The 26,284-nt window shown below is 44.9% G+C and overlaps 1 protein-coding gene across 1 annotated transcript in view; it reads right to left on the reverse strand.

The window, feature by feature from the left end:
* SUFU (suppressor of fused homolog (Drosophila)) overlaps window positions 1-26,284 on the reverse strand; it is an 84,320-nt gene that overhangs the window by 17,106 nt on the left and 40,930 nt on the right. The window contains exons 3-8 of the mRNA XM_010179537.1: window positions 24,952-25,094; window positions 21,220-21,305; window positions 18,458-18,530; window positions 13,680-13,833; window positions 12,051-12,162; window positions 1,123-1,257 (exon numbers count right to left, since the gene is read on the reverse strand). Coding sequence (XP_010177839.1) covers window positions 1,123-1,257; window positions 12,051-12,162; window positions 13,680-13,833; window positions 18,458-18,530; window positions 21,220-21,305; window positions 24,952-25,094 — 703 coding nt within the window. The remainder of the gene's footprint in view (window positions 1-1,122; window positions 1,258-12,050; window positions 12,163-13,679; window positions 13,834-18,457; window positions 18,531-21,219; window positions 21,306-24,951; window positions 25,095-26,284) is intronic.

A 26,284-nucleotide genomic window follows, 5' to 3' on the forward strand; every position in this document is an offset into this window, starting at 1 on the left:
GACTCCACATCATGTGGGAATGTAAAGTTGCATTTCTAAGCAGGCTCATTGGTGGGGCCAAACTCGTCTACCGTGACAATACCTAGTGATCCACTGCCCTGGTGCTTCACAAATGTAACTTGTATTACTTAAGCAAATGCCTAGAAAATATACATACATGACCATCTGTGGTCTCTTTTTTATCATTCAGTGCTTTTCACAGGGGTAATCATGGCTCTGGTAGATGAGCATGCATGGCTTCCAACATGCAAAGGGGAAAACTTCAGGTAAGATATATAGCGCCTAACAGAGTCACAGTGGCTTGATGAGTTACTGCTGGTCAACTGAGCTGTGGTAACTGATCAGGACAGAGTGTTCACGTATTTGTGATGTAAAATAAAATACACTCGTATTAACTATCCCATTGGTTTCTCAACAGGCACTGGCGAGTGTGCACCTGCTGCTGCTAACTTGGATACTACAGACATGTAAATCATTAAGCTAAAGTAACTCAGTCACCTGCAATCATCTGTCTCTACCCCACAGTTCATCTTTATGTTAAGGATTATATTTGCCACAGGTATTTTTAAAAATAGCGCTGACTGAAGTTGTAGAAACCTGCAAAAGCCACTTACAGTGGTATGCGCAGCCTGAACCTTCAAAACGTGACGTGTAGAATACGCATGCGATAATTTGTTCTTTCAATGATGCAAGTGACATAACTTGTCTAAAAAGCACACTTGCCTGCATAAACTGACTGCAAATGGGCTTTGCACAATGACTTGTGTCTGAGTCTGTAAACCAGAATTAACAGCTTAAAAGAGTTTTCTTTGACAGAATATAGTAAAACATACCTTCTTTATCACAGAGTTGCCAGCATTAGACTAATAAAAAAATCCCTGTACTAACCCTGTCCTATTTCAGCACTCAAAGTACACTAGAGGACATAAAACGAATGAGTAACAATCTTACCATGATGAACACACACGCAAAGAATCATATGTTTCTAATGTCTTTTGGCAAAATATCTCAGCTTTGGCCTTTGAAGACCCATTGCATGCATGGCTGTATGGTGAAACAATGCCACAAGGCAAAAGTGGCATGTTAGCACAGGCTGAGGAGGAGGACGATGACTTCACTCACCTTAGACAGAGGGGAATGAGAGCTCCGGACTCCTGGTTAAATTTCAGGTGTACGCTCTCCAGCTGTCTTGTGCGGATTAGCTCATGAGGAATGATAGCTGCTGAGCTCTCGCTTTCTAAGCTGTCCTTACGGCTTCTAAGAGGAGAGACAAAATGCATATATTTAGGATTTCAGCACTGTGTGCTATTTCTGCTGCATTTCAGAGCAATTGTGCAAACATTGAAGGACACAGGAGCAAGCTGTTATGAAGACACATCTGAGTTTTCATCAGCCCTACAGAGACACAGCCTCCCTCCGACTACTGGTCGCAGCATGCAGCTCTTCACCTTGGCTTGAAGATCTAGGATCTGAATTGGTGCACACACATAGTGCATCCCTTCCCAGCACACAAGAAATAAAATCTCTGGGAAGAACTGGAGCAAAACTAGACTCTCCAAACCCTGAAACCACTATAATATGGCTTGGAAGAATTACAAGGTGTGCCCTTCTGGTTTTGCTTTATCTTCAGGATTTTTCAGGCAGTGGCCTGCAGGAAAGAGTTGTCCAGTCCCTTATGCCCTTGCCCAAGTATCTTTGAGGTCTGAGGCATCCCTACAATTGTCTCCAAATAATTTCTCTTCACAATTCAACCCCAAGGTTTTGAGAACGCTACGTTTCCAACAGCACTAAATGCAACGGCCAAAAGATGGTGTCTACATGTGATGAGTAGTACATTTGCAGATTGCTTTCCCTTGTAAGTGGGGCTGCTTTAAGACAATACAGCTTTGCTTTCTTATTTATTAATTCATTCCTGCAAGGCCAGCATATTGTGAAGCTACGACTAAAGGTTATGTTGTTACATGATTAGGAACTTTGCCAGACAGAATCCTGGTATATCTCAAAGTACTTGACCGTAAACACTTTATATGTTCAAAGACCACCATCATAATCCCTTACCTGATAGTCAAGAACAAAGAATGAAGGGCAGGGAGTTGTTCTGATTTTTGCAGACAACATGGACTGATGTGATGTGACTGATACGTGATTTATATTTTTGTGACCTGGCATTCCACATTAACAGAGGAAAGCCTTTGTTCAGATCGTTTCTGTAGTACAGAGTCACCAGAAGAGGGGACAGGGAATGCAGGAGGGAGCTGGAAGATGTTTTATCACAATGTGGTTCTATTGTGGCAGACAGACCAAAACCCAAACAAGGCTATCGGGCTGTGGCTCCATTTGGGAACACCATTAAAACAAGCCTGGATCCTTCCTCCACCCAAGCGGAGCCATCTTTAATGTACATCTGGAAATAATTGTAAAGAAACAGCTTGACCCTCATAAGCTGATTTAGATCACACCTCTACTTGTTTTTACATTTGGGTGCTGTCCCAAAATTACCCCCATCCACCACACACATAGTAATGCAGTTCAGTGTCAGCAGATCAGTCTATTGCCTTGCCAGATCACCCAGTCCCAGGTGAGCCTTTCACCCAGGCTGCTGAGCTGCCCACTCTGCAATGAGGATTCAAGATAAACTGGCATCTCACAGTGCCTTTCTCTAAATAACCTGCATGGCCAGGTCAGAGACATGCAGGAAAAAAAATAAGAGCAGCACAAGATAAAAAACTGTAAAACATATCCCACGTTCTGTCTCAGCACCACACAAAAGCAGTAATGGACCCAGCAAGGACACAGTAGGTCAGGATACAGCTTATGCATGGGGTGGGCTGATTGAGTGACAGTCAACAGAGTGTCAGTCTGGTGGGTTAACCCTGAAGCAAAAACACAACATGCTTTGTAGTCTATAGGTGGCACTTAAAGCTGTGTTTAATCTACTTCAGCAAACATTTTACAGCTCTTTGTAGGTGGGGTCTTCAAAGAGTGGAGTGGGCCAGCATTTTGCGGGCTGATTACCTGAGAAGTGCAGTTACAGTTGATTAATGATCAGTTGACCTTAAGCTAAGCTTTGCCTCAACTTCCTTATCAGATCTTATATACACAGTGAGCTGTGGGAAAGTCAGCCTGTGGTCTACCGCTTCCAATCATTCATTTATCAATCTCTACCAAAAGGGTCAGCCATTAGCAACACATGATTTTCAAGCAGGCCATAAGCTCGCACTCGTTAAATGCAGCTCCAGAGTTTATGCACCCTGGAGTAGATCAGGAGTTTTACAGCAATGTTATTGCTACACACAAAAGCAACTGTGCCCTTCTCACCTGGACTGCCTAAGCGCGCTGGGCACGTCCCATAACACAGCCTCCCAGGCAACCGCTGCTGTAGGTTCATGCTTCGGTAGGACAGACAGCTGCAGGACAGTTCCCCATGCCCCGGGGTTCCAAATTCCCCTGAGCTGAAGGTGGGTTTTTAGCTTTCCACTATGCTGGCCAGTACAGTTGCCAGCACAATGGGCCCACGGTCCGGAGGGGAAACAGCCTCCACTTGTTAATGCAATAATAGGAATGACGACAATATTCTGGAGACAAGGGGCAAAGCTTTCTCAGTCTTATTAAAAACAGCAAACGCTGTTTGTCATTACACGCTCAAGAAAATATGTTGACTAATGTATAACTATCAAACGGAACTGTCATGACTTTAACGCTGTCAATAATTATGACTTCACATTAATAAGTAACCAGCCCTTCTGTCAAAAAGGTGAAGGAGTGCAGCAAAATGGTAGTTAAAACTTTGAATGAAGTGAAATTATTAATCCTTTCCACAAAACTTTTCCAAAATAGTCACGGTCTCTGTGTTTCGTGTTTCACTTTAGTGGCGCTCATGCAATTTCAGCTATTTAAAGTTAAGGGCGAACTTCCAACAGCAGAAACCAGCCTTGTATATATGCCTTTCTAAAGCAGAGCTTTATGTGGCAGGCACTTCTGGATGTGTTGTGAACTGTGCATAATACATCAAGAGGCCACAGTGCCATCACTTTCAGACTCTGGAAGATGTCGCATTACACAGGGACTCAAAAAGACGTGTTAAAATTCTCCCTTTGGGAATGGAAATCCTTGTGCTGACCCTTCCAAAGGGTGATGGCCAGCAGGACTTCTAGGTTGTTATTAATAACAAGTTCACATTGTAACACACACTGCCATCCACAGCTTGTAGTTTTCAGCCTCAGAAGAAAACGTAGAAAAAGTTTGCTTTCTAACACTAACATCTCTGGTTTTATGACTGTCAGCCACCCCTAAGCTTTTACTTCCTCCACCCCATCACCAAATAAATCAGCAGCAAAAGCCAGTGGAGTTTTATTTGTTATGACTAAGATCTAGCTGACTATCACGTAAAATGTTGCAAACTTTGTCTATTCCAGATACAATACTTCATCCTACCCACACAAAAAAAAATCCATGTTTCTCAGTGTCCAGAAAAAACAAGTCTGCAAAAGCCAGGGCTGCTGCATTAGGAAAGGCAGTAGATTTAAATGGAAGCAGCACGCCGGAAATGCCCCAGTTTAAGGACTGCATATCTCGTGTTTTGTGAAACTGGAGGGGAGTTGGAGGAGATTAAAGCGCATTTCCCTCTGATTGGGAGCTTGTGGGAGGTGTAAACGTGGGCAGTTGTCAGATTAATTCTTTAGATGATTACATTCTTTTTGTTTCTTTAAAGCTGTTTGTAGTTGGGTTTGATGTCTCCTGTTCTGGGCAAGTGTATTGCTGCAGTTACCAAGGTGACTTTAGCTGACTTTCAACTATTTTTTCCAGCTTGGTTTCTACCAGCAGTCTGCTTCTGGGTGGAGGAGAGAGGGAGGAAATTATGCTTGTTGCGTTTTTTTTATTTTTAATTCTTGTGAATACTGAGTAACAGTCCATTGACTTAACCAAAGTCATACTTGATTTTTCTTTTATTTGAGAGAGGAGCGATCAAACCTTTGCAAAGGTGTCCAATGTGGCCTGCAGCTCCCCCAGACCTCTGTCAACAGGGAGAAAGAGCCAGAGGAGACTACATGTCCCGGTGTGCTGTGCTCCCTCTTGATGTGAGCGGCCACACGCTGGAACCTGTCCCCTCCCGCAGGCCCTCTCTTTGTATTAAAGATGAGGGTGGCTGCAACCTGCTTCATTTTATGCCAATTAGCAGCAGCCCGTGGGGATCCTGGAAAGTCGCCAATGCAATCACTGGGTTGCACAAAGTTTGGATGTCCCCTCCCTATAAGTCATGTTTATAACAACCTCTTCTCAAGCAACCCCACTGGCAGTTACTTTATAGGATACAAGAAGAACCAGGTTGATGGGATTAAGAAAGGTTTATTTATTCTTGCGTTTGCGTTCTGATTTCTGTTCAGAGCGCTTGATCTCATGGATCTGTCACGGAAGGAGGTCTCAGTTCCTTTCCAAGTTCCATTGCTGACGTGGAGCATAATTTCGCTGCATTTCCAAGTTACCCTCCCAGGTATCAAAATGACAAAGGACGCGCTGTTGGGAGCGGGCCATGGCAGGGACTCTTTGTAGAAGTGGGGCTCTTTTTAGGAGCAGATGCCCACTGCATCACTAACCTGAGTTACAGCCACTGTTCGTTGCTTCCTTGATACAAAACCCAGCACCATGAGCTAGCAAATGCAAACCATTCGTGCAAGCTGTCACAGCTGGGAAAGAAAGGTTGGAACACTTTTTCCTCCCCCTCTTCTTCCCCCCCTCCTTTCTTCCCTTCTCAAACGTGGCTATTTCAAACCTCCTCACTCCCTAATGAAGATATGGTCAAAGATCACTTAAGTGCCGGCAATCTTCCAGAGTCTTTCCCACAGTTTCCCCTGAAGGGCAAACCAGCAGTTGTGGGAAAGAGCCGTAAGCATCTTGGCACACAGAGCAATGGGAGATGTCACAGACTTACAGAGGCAAGTGCAGAAACGGGGAGGACACGGCTACACAGCTCTGGCTGTGGTCAGACTGAGACAAGGCTAGCTTGAGTGCTCAGACCTGGATGCTCCTCATCCTGGTCAAACCGGATGGTGAAGATGTTCTCTGTGCATTTCCTGGCACGGAAGGGCTCCAAGGACAATGCCAGCAGCAACAATCTTCTTGCCACTCACATATCCCTTTGGAAAGCTGCATAATAACTACTGTCAGTACTAGCAGGGGCCAGACTGTTCCAGACCTGCAGCTGAACTGGGATTGAGAGATTTAGGCTGTGCCGCTGGCACCCTGCAGGCTCATGGGCAAAGTCAAACAACTCTTTTATGCTTCAGGTTCCCCGTCTGTAAAACTGAGACATTTTTGCACGTAGGGGTGTTGCAAGGATTAAGTCAATGTTTGCGAAGCACTTTGAATTCTTAGATGGGGAAAGCTATGCAGAAGTGCAAATTATTAGCATGGTGACCGCTCTGCACTTCTACTGACACTGGTTTTCCACACATTTGCTTTTCTAGTTCGCACGCTTGTCACCCAGCACTCAGCCTCATGCTGAGAGACACTCCCTAAAGTATATTGCCTCCCCCCGTTCAGCATTCCTTACTCAAGCAAGACACCGCTGAATGGCGTCCTGATGAGAGAGCATGCCTAAATAAGCAAGACTGGATTGGAAACTTACTGCTTAGTGGTTGCAGAATCAGAAAGTCTAGCCAGAACTAGACAGTTTCAGAGAACGCTGAAATGCTCCCCTTTATATAAAAGTTTGCCTCCAAGAACTGAAGACAGGAAACCAGCTACACAGACAACAGCTCCCCTCCGCCCAAGTAAAGCAGCAATCAAAACCCAGCGCAACTGGGAGAAGCAAAGTGCAGACTCGCCTCGAAGCAAATCCTACATCTTGGTATTACCATCAGAGCTTCCTCAGAAATGCTGCTCAGATGGAGCTTGTTAATGTGTATTGACCCAATGCTACTTGCTGAAAGGAGAAATCAGCATGCCCTATTTACCAAGTCAGAGGAACTACGTGGGCAGCGGACTCCAGTTCTGCAAGCAGTGCCACTGTTACTCATGTGCGCCAAACTGGGCACACCATGTGACAGTTTGGGGTTACCCCGGGAGGACTTTGGGAGTGACACAACTCCTCCTGCTTCCCACAAGGGAAGGGTAACAACCTGAGATGCTCAGAGTGCAGTGCACCAGGAGGTCACAGCCGGGACAGTCCTGCCAGCCCCACCTGCCGCAGGGTTGTTCCCTGCTCTGTTTGCCAGGAACCCACCTTCATTTCCCTGCAGAGCTGAAAACTGCTCAGGGCTGGATGGAATTAGCACATGGGCACAGAGCTGCCATATGGTCAGGTTTCCTTAGACTCAACCTGTCTTTCTGCCGGAAAATTGAATGCAGATGGGATTTGAGGTCTCTGGGGCAACTGTTGTGGATCCCTGGACAAATGACCACAGTGCATGATGGGTCCAGTGCAGGCACAGCTATCTTGGACATCCCAGAGAGAAATATGGGAACCAAGCATGTTGAATCACACCACTTTATCCTTCTTGAGAAGGAGAGCGATAAACAGTAGAGAAATGCTGGAAAAGCCTTGTGTTTTGTTGAAGTAACACAGCCTTGGGAGACCTTTTTCCACCACTCAAGCCTCACCTTCAGACACTGGGGATGCACATGGGCTTTACTTGAATCCTGGAACAATTAAATGCAGCAATTACTGATAATTTTAGCCTCAATATGTGTGGTTATGCAGGGTGCTAGCTCTAGGTTTCTACTCCGTGCCTCAGCTGACAGGAGCAGTAGAATAGTCTGAGTCAGCCAAGGGGCTTTTTGAAAAACATCACTTTCAGCAACACTGTGTGATCAAGGGGACCCTTGAGGGGTGGTGGAAAAGGTAAAAAATTCCCCTATCCCTGCCCTGGCTCTCACTGCAACTGTGGCAAATGAACTCCTCTGTCCTCATCTGTAAAGTCGAGATAGTACTCACCTACCGTTATGGGAGAACACAGAGCTAATTGCCAGGAACAATTAAAGACTTGGCCCCAGAACTTATTACACCAAGAAATTAGATAGCAAATGAAGCAGGACTCCACAAGTGTCACTGATCTTTGACATCTGGAGCTTCCAGCCCACCGAGGTCTTAACAGCAGCAGTGTTTAGTCTGACATCTGAATGTTCCTCACTGGTAAGAGCTCACTGTATCCAACAGGAATGCATCTGCACAGTTCAGGAAACTGGGAGCCTTGCCTTTCTGTCTGTCTGAACAGCACCTAGCAAGCTGATGGGTCCTAAGAAATAAATAACGTGCCACTGTAAAGTACATTTGTATTCATACAAGTCTCATTTTTCCAAGCAGTAATCAAGAGTATTATGTTACCTATAGTTGAAATGGTTAGTCATGTTTCCAAAGATTAATTTACATGTTCTTTTGTTTAATGCGTACGAACTGATTTAATGGCTGCTTATGAACTGAGCTAACAGTCATTTTGAGAAACAGATGTCCAATGCAGTTTTAAGCATTAAGAGAGCTTTTATTCATATCCTTAGGAGAAAAAGGGCTACACAGTCTACAGTAATAACACTAATGAATCAAAGCACTACAGCTGCCCAACAGGGTTTTGACAGAAACCAGCTTTTTCTCAAAGGAACTTTTTTATTTAGGACTCTGGGACAGTGAACAACTGGTAATATGCACGCTTAACATGTAAGTATGAGCTTTGCTGGAGCCAGAACACTGAATCAAGCCCTATCTGCAACCAAAAAATATGAGGCTTTTGCATAAGCACTGAAAACTCGTAACTACCAAAGACAGGGAGATCTGTATGGAATTTTCATCCTTCACATTTCATACAAATAAATATTCAAAAGTTTGAGTGTTTCTGATACTATTTTGTGATGCTGAATGCAGAACAGGTAGTCTGCTTTATACCCTGATAGATTATTGTGTGTGGGTGGTAGAGTTAGGATAAAAGAAAGTGAAGAAAACTACTAGGAAACCAGTTGGTGGCTGCAAATCTATGATAAATAAACAGCACATTCCTCTTCCGCACAAAGCCATTAGAGTCAGTGTCAGACTTTAACATCCTAATGTCAGCTGGGTGCTAATTTGACAGCCTGGGGTTCTGCAGTGCTTCCTATGGAAAGTACGTTTGGAACAATGTGCCATGCCCTAACGGAGTGTTTCTGTCAAGTTCCTGAGGAGCCTCTAATGCACTGGTTATTCACAGGACCCTTGCAACGAACCACGGGTTTGATATTTTATGGTCTGGTGTGTACAGTGCAGGATATGATTACACACAAGCCTGCTTCTCATCAGCCAGCACCTCGTAATCATTAACATATTTATCCTCGTGGTGCCTCAAAAGATGACATTGTTATTAGTCCCATTTTATAGATTCAGAACTGAAGCTCAATAGCTAAATGACTTGCCTTTGATTACACAACGTTTGCAGAGAAGGACAGAACTGAGTCCCAGCCCTACCAGGCCCAAGCAAGGATCGCACCAGGAAGACTAGATCTGTGTGCAGAGCTGTCCTTCATCTCAGGTGCTTGTAAACCTGATGAAATGACTAAATCTGCACTGGGTTTTGTGTCTTTTGTGTCTCAGCCTTTGCCACTGCAGGGACCTGTAGGGAACATGGATGTGCGTGTATTACTACATGCAAAAGCTGAACTCCCAAGTTACATGCCTCTGCAGCAGCTGGAGATGAAAGTCTCCAGATCATGCTCATGTACTTAATAGCACGTTGAGAAACTTTGCTCAGATGCATAAGACATGCTGAAACAGTGTATTAAGAAAGGCTGAGATCTGGTAAAATCTTCCTTTTCTGCTTCATCTATACCACACTGTTCTGGAAAATATGCTGACTGATAAGTTTTAGCTGCAGTAAGGGTAATCATCAGGACTGATTTAAGTACCAGTTAGAGGTTGTGAGTAAACACTGCTTTCCAGCACAAACCATCCCTCTCAGTATAGTCAATACATTGACATTGAACAAGTCCCATTGTATCTGGTACATGAATTGGGAAAGAGAAGCCACTGCACAAGTAGGAAAAGACCTTTTCCAAACTCCTCTCAAAGCAGTCACTAAGATGGAAGAAGAAAGCATTAGGACACACTGCTGTTTTAAGTTGAGAAGATCTCCTCTATCCCTCCAATACTAACTACCACCAGAGTAACCGCTGCCAAGGCACACAGCTGACAGCTTTTTTTCCTCAACTGAATTGCTATTATGGAGAAACAGGCTAGCTATCAGTTTCCACAGTGGTAACCAAAGACTTCAGAGAAATGTATTGATCTAGGAGGTGAAAGCTGGGAACCAGCCATTCCTACCATTCAGGCTTCAGGCAGGGTGGGTGCGCAGCTGCTGCAGGTAAGAGAGATTTGCAACAAAGAGCACTGCCACGGATATCAGGCTCTGAATTCGGCCTGCCTTCCTCTCTGTCTCAGAACAGTTAAAATCCCAGGTAAATATTTGTGTGTTCCATCTTAGACCTCTGCTAACCTTTCACCACTCTGTCTTGAGCATATCTCTGTTTATCTTACCCTGACTAATGTAAAGCTTTCTTATCTAAGCAACAACTGCCTCCCAGCATTAAGATTTACCCATCAGCTGTGTCATTGACCTGATGCGCACCCCAAATGTTTCTGGTTGTCCCCAACCACTGTGAACTCAGAGACTTTACTGGGAGTGAGGATTCATGCAGGAGCCTAGCATCTGTGAGAAAACCTGTTCAGTACTTTTGAGCCTTCAAAGGCTGCATGTGATTCATGCAAACCAGATGGTATAATTTTATTTTTTCAGTGCGACCAACAGGACCAACCAATGGTCCAATGGGACCAACCTCCAGGCAGGGAAGTACGACTCAAAATCTGAGTCAGGTCAGAATCTGGGTCCATATAATTACTATATAGCAAAAGTAAGATTTTTACTAAATCAATAAAAAAGCCACTTGAGATTTTTTTTTATAAGCATCAATATTTCCTATAATTTATTAGTACACAGCATCAGCAATTGGCATAATACTTCCTCCTAAGGATTAGGCAACTCAGAAACATTCCTATGTAAAGCAAATCAGAAGTTACACACAAAACGGAACAAGAAAGGACATCAGGGTCCTAACCAAGTATGAGGAATATTTTTCTCATCAAATGCAAGAATCAAGAAAGAAACAGGAATTGAAACAGAGCAGGATGCTATCCCTGCCTGGCACTACAGGAAAGAGCTGATTTCATGATGATCTTTACTCTTGGAACAAGAAAGCACAAATGTTCATCAGAGACCAGGAACCAAAGGAAATACCAAGATGAAAGAGTGCAGCAAAGATGCATGCCTTTCTGTAGCATTTAGATGAAAACATTAAAATTAATGGGAAGACATTTAGCTAGCAACTGAAATAAGCCTAAGAGGGGAAGGGGAGAAGCACAAAAAGATGGAAGTGCAGATATTGCAGAAAGTTTGAAACCACAGGTAATTTCCTATAGATTCACTGAAGTAAAAAGTTACCAATGTGGGGAGATCTGCAGGCCCACCTAGTCCCACGTAAATCACCTGTTAGTCTATAGACTGTTAGACTCCACCACTATTAGGTGGTATTGGCATGTAATTACTGCCAGTACCTACCTGCTCAAGCAAGGCAAGATCAAAGTCACTTAAAAAAAAAAATCAACATTTTAACCAAACCGTTTGTAATTATGAGCTTGAAAACAAAATGCTCAGGGAAAAATATCAGCAAACGCTCATCTATGCCACCTAGCTCTTTGGATACCGTAGCACTGTTTGCCAGAGTACATTGTATAGGGCTCAGACCAGTCTGATTTTAAACACTGTGCACCGTGAGGAGCAGGTCCTACACAACACAGAGCCCCTCTGCATTAGGAAGATTTGACTAAAATCCCTCTGAAAATCTGCCCTCCTGAGTACTAGCTCATTAACCCCACTTGAAGAATTCTTTTCCCTCTATCCTCTTGCTTTGCAAGTATTTGCTGCTGTCCTTCCTCTTCCCTTGCCAAGCCTTTTCCCATCCAGTTTTAACTCTGTTCTCTATGCTGAGCAATTTCGCCTCCCTCCTTCCACCATCTGAGTGTGCAGGGTGAAACTTACGGTGCTCGGTCGTGGTTCAACCCATTCTGTCTTTGTGTATTTATCGGAGGTAGAACAGGTTTGCTGTTAATTTCAAGCCCTCTCCGCAAAGTCTCCCTGATTTGCTCTGTATCTGCAAAGAGATTTTTTTTGACATGATTTAGAGCCATCACAGACACAAGAAGATGTCAGCTTTTTTTTTCCCCAAGGCCTGTTTCTACAGTGTCTTTCATCTAAACTCATCCCCTTCGGAAAGAAATTAAGAGATGCTAAGGGTGAATTCTTAACTCCTCTTTCTGCACCTTAGGAGTTATTTCACTTTATAGAGTGAAATGGAATGCTTTTGGTTTGGGCTGTGATGTTATGTCAGGCAAGGAGAGCTGGAACCTTTGGTAGTGAACCCTCCTGATGAGGAAATTCTGAGTGGTTTTGTGTCCTTTCACAAATGAGGTGTTTGCTCTTTCTGCAATTCTCGCAGAACCTCCTGACACTTCCAGCCTTTGTGCTGGAAGTCAGTTTTCCCATAAGGCATAACGGGAATTTGTTCCTTTACCAAACGAGTGCAAAGAGGTTCTCGAGGTTTTGCAATTGGCTTTGCAAATCTGTTGATTAATTTACAAGAAGATCTGCAAAAGAAGGGAATTTTATGCAGGGCAAACTTTAGCCTCAAGCTCCCTTTTGAAAATAAACTGCAAATTATGCAGTTCAGACACAGTCTTTTTACTTTTTCATTTTCCTATAGTGTCTAATGGCGAAATGCTTTAGTTGGTTGCTTTCCTACCTTTCTCAGAAGTTTCCTCATATTTTTTTCATAAATGTGGGAATTGAGTAGAGAAAAATAAAAAGCAAATTATTTCAGAATCTTTTAAAGGATACACAAACATCATCATGTATACCTGTCTTGGGCTTTTCATTTGAAGAGCTGAGAGAAAACAGCCTTTTTAGAGCTGGTGCAGTTCAAAATATTTGCACAGAAGCCAGAAAGAATCCTATATGCATTTAAATGCCATTTTGCCATGGACTTAAAAACAAGAAGGATACCATTCCTGTGAAAACCACTGTTAATTTCAAGAAATCTCAAGCTTTCATATTTTATGTCGCTTTACCCATTTCAAAGGTAACATGTATAATTTCAAGTGTGTGTAATGCCTATCACATCTGTACCCTGCAATGGCACCTCACTGCAAAGGGGAACTCCACCACATTTTATTTCTTTCCAGAGTTCTGTATTTGCAAAAGTCACTTCAGTTCAGCTGTGGCAACGTGCAGTGTAGGTCCAACTTGCCACCCAAGAAGTGACAATGTTAATAAGAAAGCAGCCAGGGAAAATGCAGTTGCTTCACCTTGCAGGTGTTTGCAGTCCTGGTTTCACCCAGTGCTCAGTTTAACTTTGCAAATTTAGATTAGAAATAGCCTAAAAACTGAAAGAAGCATTTAGACAAAACAATGCAATGATCTCTTTTTTCTCTCTCCTGCTTTCCTCAAAGAGGCCACATCAAAATTTACTTCACTCCCCTGAGACATACTGGGCCATGGCAGCTGTGGTGTTTGTTACAAACCCCAAGATGCTGCATGACTGGGACCACTACCCAGACCCATGAGCAAACAACCCAAAAGGCCATGGCAGTGACTCGGTGCAGGACCTCTTACCTTTCCCGGAGAGCCGCCGTGGCTGTGTCCCAATGCAAATGCTCCTGCTGTCTTCGTCATCCTCTGGGGGCCGGCTGAGATCATCCCAGGCACATTTAGCACTCACTCCGCTGAGGTTTGAGCCATCTGTCTCAATCCCTTTGTCGACTCTCTCCTGCTTGAAAAGATCCAAAACCCCAAGACTTTTTTGGGTGTGGCTTGAACTTGAGCTGGAACGAACCCTGACTCCATCCCACCTTCAGCAGCTCCTGCATATCCACACTTCGTGGCCAGTTTCCACTCTCTGGTCCCCCACGCTTTGATGTATCAGCTAACAGTTACTCTACATTGAGCCAAATCAGGGAGCTGGTCTGAACTGGAACAAACCTTTTCCGTAGCAGGTTGGTCTGAACTCCTACCCCTTCCCCAATGCTTCTCTACATGGCCCTGGAAGGCACAAATGAGGGAAAGAGAGAGGTGAAAATCAATGGCCTGGGGTCTGCAGGGTTGCTCCTTTCAGGGTTAGCTCCAGTTTACACCAACTCCAAGTATTTATGACACTATACAGTTCTGTTCAAAGCACAGCTTGGGAGTCTACCTATTGTATGTCAATGATGACAAACCCTTGAATAACTAAACTTATCTTTCCAAGCTTACCAAGTAGTCTCAGAATGAAAAAAGCTCACAAATATTATTCACAAGAGTTCACAATTTGCAAACTGCCCAGACAACCCCTGCTTTTCAGTGTGCTGGGGTGTTCAGTAAAGGACAAACGTGCAAGGAGACACAGGTCTGGTCACAATGTCAAAGCTTCTGCATAGCTTGCTTTATCAGCAAAATACACAAACTCCCTCCCTTACAAGTTGGACTTTCCAAGCATGTAACCACCATTTGGGTCTTGGAAGGTGATACACACCAACCACAAGCAGCTGAATGCTCTCAGACACCACGCATTTTCTCAAGGACATGTGCATCTCTTGCCAGCAAGGCTGCCCTAAGCTACTGCCAAAACTTCCACAGGTCACCTACCGGCTAACGGACTGGTGTGAGTCTGAATTTCCACCTACATCCCACAAGGGGGTAATGTTGAGCCGAACAAACTCAGGACTGATTACACCGAGGGTAGGCTGCTCTTACCGCTGTCACCTCTCCCCGGCACCAAATCATTTGCTCATTTCCCCTCTTCTGAAGGGGTGTCACTGCTGGTACTGCTCTGTGGCACCATCAAGATCTCCATGTCACTGTGTACACTTGGGTCACCTCGGAACAGCCGATAAGTCCCACCACTTGCAGGACAGAGACTTTGAAGATTTGAGGAAAGAACAGAGTTGTGTTATGCACAATGGGAACGGATCTCTTTGCTTGTTATTGCTACCTTCCAGTTTGACCCTGCCACTGTAGTCAAGAGACCGTGGGAGCATCCACTGCTTTGCAGAATCTGTTCCCTAAGAAGCAGTTTCCTGACTAAAACCCACAACATTCCTCCCCTTGCCCAGCTGTGCACACTGCGCCCTAGAAAGACCATTGCCCGTTCCTGTGACCATTCTGTAGAGGGTTTGGGCAGCTCAAAGACAAGCGCAAGCACTCAGGGTGTGGTTGCACAGCAGTTTAAACTGATGTAATTCACAGTGGCTGCAGTCCCACCTTCCTCCATGTGCTCCTACCCCTTCCCTTGAGCCAACTCCCTTTTTTCAGCTTGATCACCTCCCTAAACTGGCTCTTTGGCCCAAAAGCGGAGGCAGAAGCCTATGGCTGGTGGCAGGACCAGAGTAGTCCTGACTTAGATTTAAGCATTCAACAGACTGCCTTCCTTCTGCCTCTGTCCCTGAAAGACTGCTTCTTGTTGGGATCTTCCTCTGGCGTCAGGGGAACCTGGCTTCTATGAAAAAGTAATGGGAAAATCTGAGAAATAATAAATCTGCTGGGATTTTCTTTTGTTATAGCCTAAACATAAAATTAGTTGTTTCACCCAGAAATAGAAGTTGTGGAAAAAGAAATAAAAATACATCCGATCCTACACATGCAAACAATGCTCTAAGTAAGATTTAGCACATGGCTCCTTCGGGAGCCCTCCACAGCGCTTTGAGAGGACCCAAATCAGCTGGTATGGGGAGGTTTAGTTTGTCAACACAGTTATTTTTCATCCCAGGGACTGGGAAGCATGGGAGAGCCACCAAACTTGCCTTTGAGCAGAAGAGCACAGAGGGCCCTGAGGCTCTGGTGGGACACACTTCTCCATCCCTAGAGCCAGAGCACCCCCTCACAGACGCAGTCGGGGCCTCTGGACAGTGCACAGAGCCCTGGGGAGGAGGAAAGGGATTTGTCATCTGCATCTCAGCTGGTCTGCAGAGCACTTCCTCAGGGGAAGAAGTGCTGCTCTGTTGGCATCCTTGGAGATCAAGGGGGACTGATGGAAATGAGCTGGCCTAAGACAGCCTAATTTGCATGCCTGTTTTATAACATTTGCAAGTGTTGATGTTGAAGCAGGGAAAAAAACTGAAAAAACCCCTAACCCGTGCAGACTTTCAGCTGGGGCAATGCACAGCTTTACCCCATCTTCATCCAGTGAAGATGTGCTTGGGCTGAGGGGCTGTTCTTCCTCCCTTGAAAGGGCAGCCTGAGCAGGAGGTTGGAGGAGCCCAGGGCAAAGGAGGTTCAGCTTTTTCCTTCCTCAAAGAAAGGATGTTTCTGTCCCATTTTCCTCTCAGCATGTGGGAGGGATGCTCTGAGTCTCTTATAAGTCATTGATCCCTTTCTAAACGAGCCAGAGCACTGCAGCGTGACCCACAGAGCAGCAACCGCAACTCAGGAAATTCAAATCAGCTTTATTCTCTTTGGAGATATCTCCTGAAACAGAAGCAGAGCACTGAGAATCAGTGCAGAGCTGAGGACCGACAGGGATTGTTTGACGGTGCTGCCAGGCAAATCTGAACGGCCTACAGGGAAGCCTGGCTGAACACCAAACAGCCAGCATTGCCGTAGCGTTAATTGCTGACATCCTGGGATGACATCTTAGTTGGGATCCATTCTCAGCGACTCCGAACAGAAAGTACAGCTGCTGCTGCCAGAGCTGGGTTTAGGCCTCAACCAATTCCCACAAGAAACAAAGCAGCCTCAAAACAAGCTCTGCCCTCTTCCCAGGCAGGCAGTGTGTTTGCCTGCTCCCGGAAAGTTGTCTGTTTTCTCTGCCTGCTCCCTCCCTCCCCTCCACCTATCTTCCACTGCTGCCTTTCAGCTCTCACACACCAAAATGCCACGCGAATGACACTTTATCCTTTCCCCACTAATTAGAGCAGGAGGCGCACGACGTGGCCGAACCCAGCCCGGCACAGCCTTGCTCCCCGTGCCCAGCAAAGGCTCTTTGCAGGATTCGGCACCACAGCAGCAGGTTTTGCCCTGTGAACCCCCAGGGGCTGCGGCAGAAGAGCAGGAAGGGGGTACACACACACACCCTTGCGCATACGCACTAGTGCAGGGCAAGAGAGAACAGAAACAGGAATGTCTTCAATGTGAGGAAGTCCGGAAAGACCACAGACATAGCAGCTTTCAGTGGCAGGACATACTGGTGAGGCAGAGGTACTCTTTTATTTGCCTTAACTTGCCTTGGCTGACTCAGATTCCAGTAAGCTGAGCTACTTTTCATTTACAGTAAATTGAAGAAAACCCTGTTACCATTAGGAATCACCAGTGTGCAGAGAACAGACAAACACCCTCCAGGAGGGGAGAGGGCACAATTTTGAAAACTTTACAGGACTTGTGTTGTATTAGCTCCCACACTGCGTGACATTTGTGGAACACTTCTGTGTGTGTGTGTCTCTCAGACTGGGGTTATTTTAGATGAACAAATCCTTAAAAACAGTAAAAGTAGAATTTGGTTTTGTTCTTAAGCTTTCAAAATAAAAGATTCTGTGAGGCAACTGAGGGTAATCAGATGCAGACACGCAGACCATAAGCAAACTCAATAGCTTGTACAAAACGTGCACATATGCATGTGCCCTACCAGGCTAAGCCATAAGTTCTCTGTTAAAGGCAAATACTCAGTGATTCACTGAAACAAGGTCAGCACCACACTGGATTTGCCTGGGACCCATGTACACCAGTACCAAAACTCGGCTGAAGGGATGCAGAACTGTCTCCCAGACGCACAGACCAGCAGCAGTCCATGGGACAGTAACCGCTCCATAGAGGTCCTATTCTGATCTTTAAACTTCAGTAATTAACTCTGAAGAAGGAAGTTTAATATATATTCCTGCATGGATTATTAATAAGTGCATGAGATACTGTTGGCTTTCCATTATTTCTCAGACCACGCTAACTACCTGGCCTCAAGTGATATCCTGCAGGAATGAGCTACACTTTTGTGGTGAAAAAAGTATTACTTAGATGGTTTTGAGTTTTCTGCATGTTATATCTCCTTATGCTTGCATATAAAACAAAGGAGGAATTTCCTCATCTATCATCTCTCAATCCTGTACTGTATGTTTTTATCTTCTATTTTCCTCCTTTCTGAAACATGCAGTCCAAATCTTACCAATTTGTCTCATATATGAGATTCTGTTTTCCTGGTCTCCCTTCTCTAAATTTCTTCCTAGAGCTGTCATCCACCTGGGGCTGGACATGTGCACTCTTGAACCACCTCTGAGAGGGCAAAGGGAATCTCTAAGACTTTTCCAGGATTATTGTAAACACTGAGAAGATCACAGCACCTTTACAGAAAATAATAAAACCATTTTATACCATTAAACCGATTTTCCCTGGCCACTACAAAAGACATGACATTTTATAAACTAAAGACATACTTGCAGATGCGGGTCGATCTCAAATATTGTCTCTCCTCTTCGCATATCTGTTATCAACCAGGGGCCTCCAGCCCTACAAAGAAAGGCAAACAATGAATCAAACAAGTCCTTTAGCTGGGTACTCCTCAGGCAGAGTCCTCAGAGTGGACCTGTGCAGGAAGGATGCACAAGACAGAGCTTAAAACAAGCTGAGAAGCTACGTTGTGTATACATCCCATAGCATGCATTTGTCCTTTACATTTCCCAAACACATAACGAAAGTGTGCCCTTGCAGCCAAGAAGGCCAATGGCATCCTGGGGTGTATCAGAAGGGCTGTGGTTGGTAGGTCGAGAGAGGTTCTCCTTCCCCTCTACTCTGCCCTGGTGAGACCGCATCTGGAATATTGTGTCCAGTTCTGGGCCCCTCAGTTCAAGAAGGACAGGGAATTGCTTGACAGAGTCCAGCGCAGAGCCACAAAGATGATGGAGGGAGTGGAGCAGCTCCCTTATGAGGAGTGGCTGAGGGAGCTGGGTCTCTTCAGCTTGGAGAAGAGGACACTGAGGGGTGACCTCATTAATGTTTATAAATTTGTAAAGGGCGAGTGTCAGGAGGAAGGAGCCAGGCTCTTCTCAGTGACAGCCAATGACAGGACAAGGGGCAGTGGGTGCACACTGGAGCATAGGAGGTTCAACCTGAACATGAGGAAAAACTTTTTTACTGTGAGGGTAACAGAGCACTGGAACAGGCTGCCCAGAGAGGTTGTGGAGTCTCCTTCTCTGGAGACATTCAAAACCCGTCAGGTTCCTGTGTGACCTGGTCTAGGTGATCCTGCTCTGGCAGGGGTGTTGGACTGGATGATCTTTTGAGGTCCCTTCCAACTCCTAATATTCTGTGATTCTGTGAAATCTCTCCATCACCTAGCTGTTATCTACCTAATGTCTGGCACCACCAAATCTTGCAAAGCAGTCAGGACTGGCATGGACCATCCCTTGTGTGGACCCACTTACTCATACAACACTGGACTGGATTTTAATCTCACAGGTAACTGAACTGAGACTGAGACGCCCAGTGTAGCCTAGGTTTAAGAAAGATGGGCAAGGCAGGGGGTCAAGATTTATACCTCTATTACATATCTAAAGATGCAGCAAAGTCCCAGTGGGACTGCACGTTTTGCTGAGATCGGCAGTCATGTTCAGTACCATAAAAAGCTTATTGCTCTGAGAAATATCCTCACCATAGACATTTTGCCCAGTTGGTACTTAATGGTTGAGTACTCGGGTTCAGGGAGATACTTGTTTTCATTAGCAATAAAAGTCGGAAGGGTCAAGATGTTTCCCAACAAAGGTGACAGAAAACAGATTACTGAGAAGATGAACTACTCGGAGACTTTACTTTGGGTCACAGTGCAGCAGACTGCAGAAGTCAGCCTTAGATGGTACTTCTCATTTGAAGTAAAAACGGAAGTAATTTGGAATTGCCATTAAAATTTTCATTTTTTCATGAGATACTTTGTTACTGCAGTCAAAAGCCCCATCCTCTGGCTTTCTCTGTGTTACAGCCTCCTAAAGCACTTGGAGTGGAAGCAATAGAAGTTAATATCTTACAGCTTTTCAGATGCATCGATAGCCACTCTCGTTTCACATCACTTTGGAAGCTGTCAATTAGTAACTCCAGAGATGCCACCTGCTTCAGCCCCTCACTGGGATGCAAGAGACTTTTACCCTGACTCCACATCAGCGGCTTAGTAGTTCACAGCTTTGTCTTCGAATCGTGCACATTTGGGTTTCATTTTATCCTTGGAAAGGTGCTTGGACCACAGCACAAAAGACAGAACTCAACATGAGAGCAGACTGAGAGCAGACTATTGACTTAGAAGGGTCAAAAGAGCTACAGACAGTGTTTATTGTCTTGGGGTCCCGGAAACAAAGCCTGCACCTGGACAAATTCACTCTACTCTAGGACATTCACATGAATTATCTGCACTTGTGCCTAAAAGGGAGAAGTTCAAGTTTAAGAAGTCCAGCAGCAAATACTGAACTTTTCCAAATAATCAATCAATTAAAGGCCATTACAACTCTAGACAGTGTACTGTTGTGCCCAGGAACACATACTTGGAACCATTTAGTTTAAAAGAAATGTTCTGAGCTACAATCACATGGCAATAACTTCCACTAAATGTAAGAGAAAAATATTAAAAAAAAAGACCTGCAAGCCAAAAAAAATAGCTGCAACCTGGCAGCTAATAAAGCATCTATATATCATTTAACATTTAAAGCCCATCTCCTCCTTAACCCGATGACATCTTTGTTTTGCCATGGGAGAAATAATAATGAACTTCACTTGCATGAACACTCCTCCTGTTGCAAATTGGCCCACCAAGAGTGGGGCCAGTTTGAGAGTGACTTTCTTACTCAAGCTTTGCCAGGCACTGTAAGCCAGACTCTCTCCTTCCTTTCTTTTGAACTACACAGAGAGGTCACCACTAACAGTTCTCCCAGCACTCTCAGGAAGAACCAATGAGAAAATGCTGCAGGCGTAAGAGGAAGGAAATTAAGCTTTCAAGACCTCATTCTGTTTCACCCTGAACATGTGGACTTCCACATGCATTCATTTGCCATCTAAGTGTCTGTGCGTGAGAACAGATTTGCAATGAATTCCCATCTCTTGCTACAGCACAGGATTAAATAAGTTCCATCAACAAGTTAAAGATTGTTAATAAAAATAAACAGCTGAATTGTTCTCTGTGGGAATGCTCGCCTATATGGGCTATAGGAGCACTTACACCGGCACAGTCCGAAGCAGTTCCAGGATCCCTTGCCCGTTCCACTGCTGAGCCGCATGCAGTTCCTCAGTGCAAACCCCAACAATCTGGAATAAATGAAATCAGAGATACTAAACAGGATGGGAACCGTGCAAGAACTATAGAGAAAATGAGCCACGTGGTGCTGGATCAAACAGCACACACAGAGAAGCACCACTTCTTTAAACTAATGAGATAAGCGAGGACAAACAAAGCCTGAGACAACAGAGAGATTCTGCAATTCCTTATGTCCTCTCTCTACACTTACCATGTGAAGTGCCCTGATCACATAACATCTAATCTTGCATGGCATGTGTGAACTTAACTATGAGGAGGACCTGGTGACAGAACAGGGTTTACCAAAGATCCACCAGTCTGTTCTCACTCTTCAATCTAGCCCACACAAGACAGGACAGGTTAGGGTCTGAGCACATGCAAAACACTGCTTGTCTGCCAACTGCTAGGGGCAAATGCAATACTGCACCAGCAACTTCAATTAGGCAAGGGACCTGCTGCCACACGGGAATGCTTTGGTGCTCACAAATCCTTGACCAGCTCAGTTTGCTGACTTGTTACATCTACCTAGAACCATAAAGTAAAGCTGCTTACACATCACATAATCCACTTGTCACTGCAGGCAATTGCAGACTTCTGCCTTCCTGTATAAGGCAGGATGTGTTTGCTTTTCAGGATGGGAGCTGCCACACTGAGCTATACCAGATGTTCCTCTCACAGCAGCTGAGATCAGCCACTTCAAATGAAGGGGTGAAACACCCTTCAGCTGATAGAGGAAGGCAGTTTCTTCCTGATCCATCAACCACTGTCTTCTGCCTATGAGCACAATGATTCACTCTTTGGGATGAAAAATTATTTTAGCCACGGCCTTCTATTTTCTTCCTCAATACTCTAACCCTTTTCCAGTTACACTGAATTTTTGGTCAAAATCTATTCAAGTGATGTTGAACAGATGAAAAAGCAACTGACGTCATCTACCTGGACTTGTGCAAAGCATCTGACACTGTCCTGCACAACATCCTTGTCTCTAAATTGGAGAGACATGGATTTGATGGATAGAACACTTGGTGGATAAGGAACTGGCTGGATGGTTGCACACAGAGTTGTGGTCAACAGTTGAATGTCCAACTGGAGACCAGCGATGAGTGGCGTTCCTTAGGGGTCAGTATTGAGACCGGCGCTGTTTAACATCTTTATTGGTGACATGGACAGTGGAGTTGAGTGCACTCTCAGCGAGTCTGCCAACGACACCAAGCTGAGTGGTGCAGTCGACACACTGGAATGAAGGGACGCCATCCAGAGGGGACCTTGACACGCTGGAGAGGTGGGCCCATGCAAACCTCATAAAGTTCAACAGGGCCAAGTGCAAGGTCCTGCACATGGGTCAAGGCAATCTCTAGCACAAATGCAGGCTGGGCAGAGAAGGGATTGAGAGCAGCCTTGAAGAGAAGGACCTGGGAGTGTTGGCTGATGAGATATGACCTGGCAACGTGTGCATGCAGCCCAGAAGGCCAACCATATCCTGGGCTGCATCAAAAGAAACGTGGTAAACAGGTTGAGGGAGGTGATTCTCCACTTCTACTCTGCTCTTGCGAGACCCCACCTGGAGTACTGCATTGAACCTTGTAGCAAGTCCAGTGGAGGGCCATGAAGATGATCAGAGGGCTGGAGCACCTCTGCTATGAAGACAGGCTGACAGCGTTGGGGTTGGTCAGCCTGGAGAAGAGAAGACTCCAGGGAGACCTTATAGCAGTCTTCCAGTACCTGAAGGGGGCCTGCAAGAAAGCTGAAGAGGGACTTTTTACAGGGGTATGTAGTGATAGGACAAGGGGTAATGGCTTTAAAGTGGAAGGGGCAGATCTAGATCAGGCATTAGAAAGAAATTCTTTACTGTGAGGGTGGTGAGACACTGGCACAGGTTGCCCAGGGAAGCTGTGGATGCCCCCTCTCTGGAAGTGTTCAAGGTCAGGTTGGACGGGGCTATGAGCAGCCTGGTCTGGTGGGAGGGGACCCTGCAGGGGGGCTGGACTGGTGGAGCTTTAAGCTCCCTTCCAACCCAAAGCATTCTATGATTCTATGTTTTATCAGAAAAGAGGAAAACCAAAAACAAAGTTCTGAAGAGCAGCAAGCAGAATTGCTTTTGACATAGGTATGCATCTACACTGGTAGAGATCTGTGTGGAAAACCATCAATGTCAGCACATACTCAGTTCTGCACACCCTACCTTCCCTGCTCCTTGAAGAGCTCACTTTCTCAGGACCCAGCCCTTGGAGATGCACTTCATCCCCACCCATCTCCCAGGCTTCCTCCATGAACAGCCTTGCTTCAGAACACCTCTCCTTGGACCTTCACTCACTACACACAAACAGCAAGACTCTAAATGGAAAAATAATTTTGTGTTTATTCTTTTCTTTTTGCAATCATTTAACCTCATGGGTCAAAATAAATCTGTAACAACAAGCATCAAACAAAGGGGAAAACCAAGTCAACCATATGTGTTGTGGAAGATTAGAGGCCAAGGGCCTCAAGATGCAGCAAGTTGACTGTCCTTTGATCCAGGACAGCTGGGCACTGAAAAGGAGATGCAGACTAATACAGCACTAACTGAGGATCCAGCCAGTAATTACTTGCCTGCTTAGCTTGGCTCTCTATCTCTGTTTCCAGGTTCCACAACTCACCTTTCACTGATTATTCCTACACCCAACTCTTTTTTGTTGATAAAACACAGACTTTTGAGTACCTCAGAAAGTTCAGGAAAGCCTTTGCCCATGCACAGCAGGGCATAGCCTTGTGCAGGACTGTGGTAGCAGAGCTTCCTCTCTGCTACAGCTACAGCCAAGGGCAAATGGGAGCAAACTGAAGCATAAATTTAAAATACAGACGCTTGCATGTTCCCACAGGATGGAAGCTTTTCCATGGAGCAGGAAGAAATCAGGAGTTGGTATAAGCTATGCCAGCTCTTTCACTAAGGTTAACAACTCTATATGCAATTTAAAAATGCCCAAAGCAGCCCACATCTAAAAGGCACCACTGAGAAGGACTTTAGGAAAGCAAGCAAATCTGTTTGGCCAAGGAAGGTCCCCTCACTGAACAGTAGGGTTAAATGACAAGGGATTTTTTTAGTGTTTATTTTGCAAAGCAAACCTGAACCTTTCTTAAACAGTAAATCAATATAGGGAAGCCCACTTATCCTCTAAAGAATCTTTGTGCCAATGCTGCAAGCTACATTTCTGCTATTAAATAATGCTAAAGCAACTCTGAGTCCTGCTCTGAACTCTTCTTTTCCTGGAACTCAAACCAGTGGCTCACTGCCGATACTGACATAAGATTAATTTTAATTTAGCTCTACATTACCTTTTAAAAGTGTTTCTCTCAGCTTTTTCCTCTACCTTTATGTTTGAAATTTCAGAGCAGTAATGTAATACTCAACTCCAGGTCTGTTTTGGGGTGTAAACCTTCTCTCCATCAGATAGACCTCTGTATTGAGGACTGAGCATACCATTGCTCAATCCTGGAAAAATGCTTATTGAATACTTCCAGAGTAACAACTCAAAGGTTAGATCCATGGTGCTCAAATAACGAAGAAAGGTGGAAGACAGGATAATAAGCATCTGACTTATCAAAGCTACATAAAATGTAATGTTAGCTGCATTCCACACGCAGGAGGTGACAGTCAGAGCCACCATTGCTGGGTCATACCTGTAGGAAAGTAACGACCCCAAAAGGAGTCTGCACCGGCTGCATCTGAGGGTCTTCTGTCAGTAACATATGCTGGATTCTAGATTCACTGTTGTCCAAAGGGCTGTGCCACGATACATGATCACCGCTGCAGAAGGTGTTTTCTGCAAAGAAGAGAAGCAAGAAATATTTAGTCTGTAAAGTCTGCCAGAATACTCCTTCTGTTAGCATCTGCTCATGTGCGCTGTCAGGCAGGGACCTCTGGAGCAGGATATCACTGGTGGCTGTTCACAGTGACTGCCTCCAGCCAGCTCTGCTGAGCCTCCAAGTCAGCTGAAGCAGGAAAGGAGTCTCTGAGCCATCTGAATTCAAGCACTGACTTTAAAATTGCCCACTCTTGAGTTGTGTGGCAAAAAAATGGTGTCTCTGCTTTGATATTAACCCCAGCACAGGAATACCAACAAATAAAATTAGCTTGTCTCTCATTTACTATTAGTGTTATTTTGTGAGAGGGCGCAGAGTCAGCAGGCCATACTGGATGCTTATGGGACGGCAATTCATACTTAATTTGCAGCTCTGGTTTGCCACAGAGAAAAGATCTGAGATGTGAATTAAACACAAATAATATATCTAATAAAAATCCACAGGCTGCTGCTCAACTTGTGATGGTCTAAGTCAGTCACTTTCTCTCCCAGTTGTCTGGTGACTCTGGTGCAGAATTGTAATTAATATGTTCCTTCTTTCCCAAACAATGGGAAAACCAGTAGGCTATAAATTTCACTCCATGTCAGAATAGACTTCATCAAAACAAAGAACCAGAAATTACCCTTCCTTCTTCAGGACTGTAAGCATTCATTTATTTTCCTCCTCTCCTACTTAGAAAGACAAAAACCCCCAGATAATCCCATGTTGCACAGCTGGTGCATGCTAGAAGGCACACCAGAACCCATCTGTATGTTGCTGCCCCATCACAGGAAAGGCTAATGCTTGCTTTCTGAGTGAGCTAGGAGTAAAATAACCAACCATGACCATTTTCACACCAATTAAAGCACGCTTCAATTGTACACAGTTCCTAGAGCATGTGTGCAATAAAGCTGCCCAGCCAACAGTGTAGTCTTTGGGTCCTATGCTTGTCCTGCTCCAGGCAGAGCTTTTATAGCGCATACAAATAAACAGCCTGGAATCCATAGTCTCCCCTCTGACATGGGTGTAGTGATGGGATGAATCAGGCAATAGTGCCTCCCGCTCCCAAAGTCAGGGGCAAGCACAGCATTCCTCTTCTTGACCAAGCTCAGTGGTGAAGCCAGCCTGGGCTGCTGTCCTCACCATGGTCTCTCCAAGGCCATGCTTACAG

Source organism: Mesitornis unicolor, unplaced genomic scaffold (genome assembly GCF_000695765.1).
Source record: "Mesitornis unicolor isolate BGI_N332 unplaced genomic scaffold, ASM69576v1 scaffold15242, whole genome shotgun sequence".
Lineage (NCBI taxonomy): Eukaryota > Metazoa > Chordata > Aves > Mesitornithiformes > Mesitornithidae > Mesitornis > Mesitornis unicolor.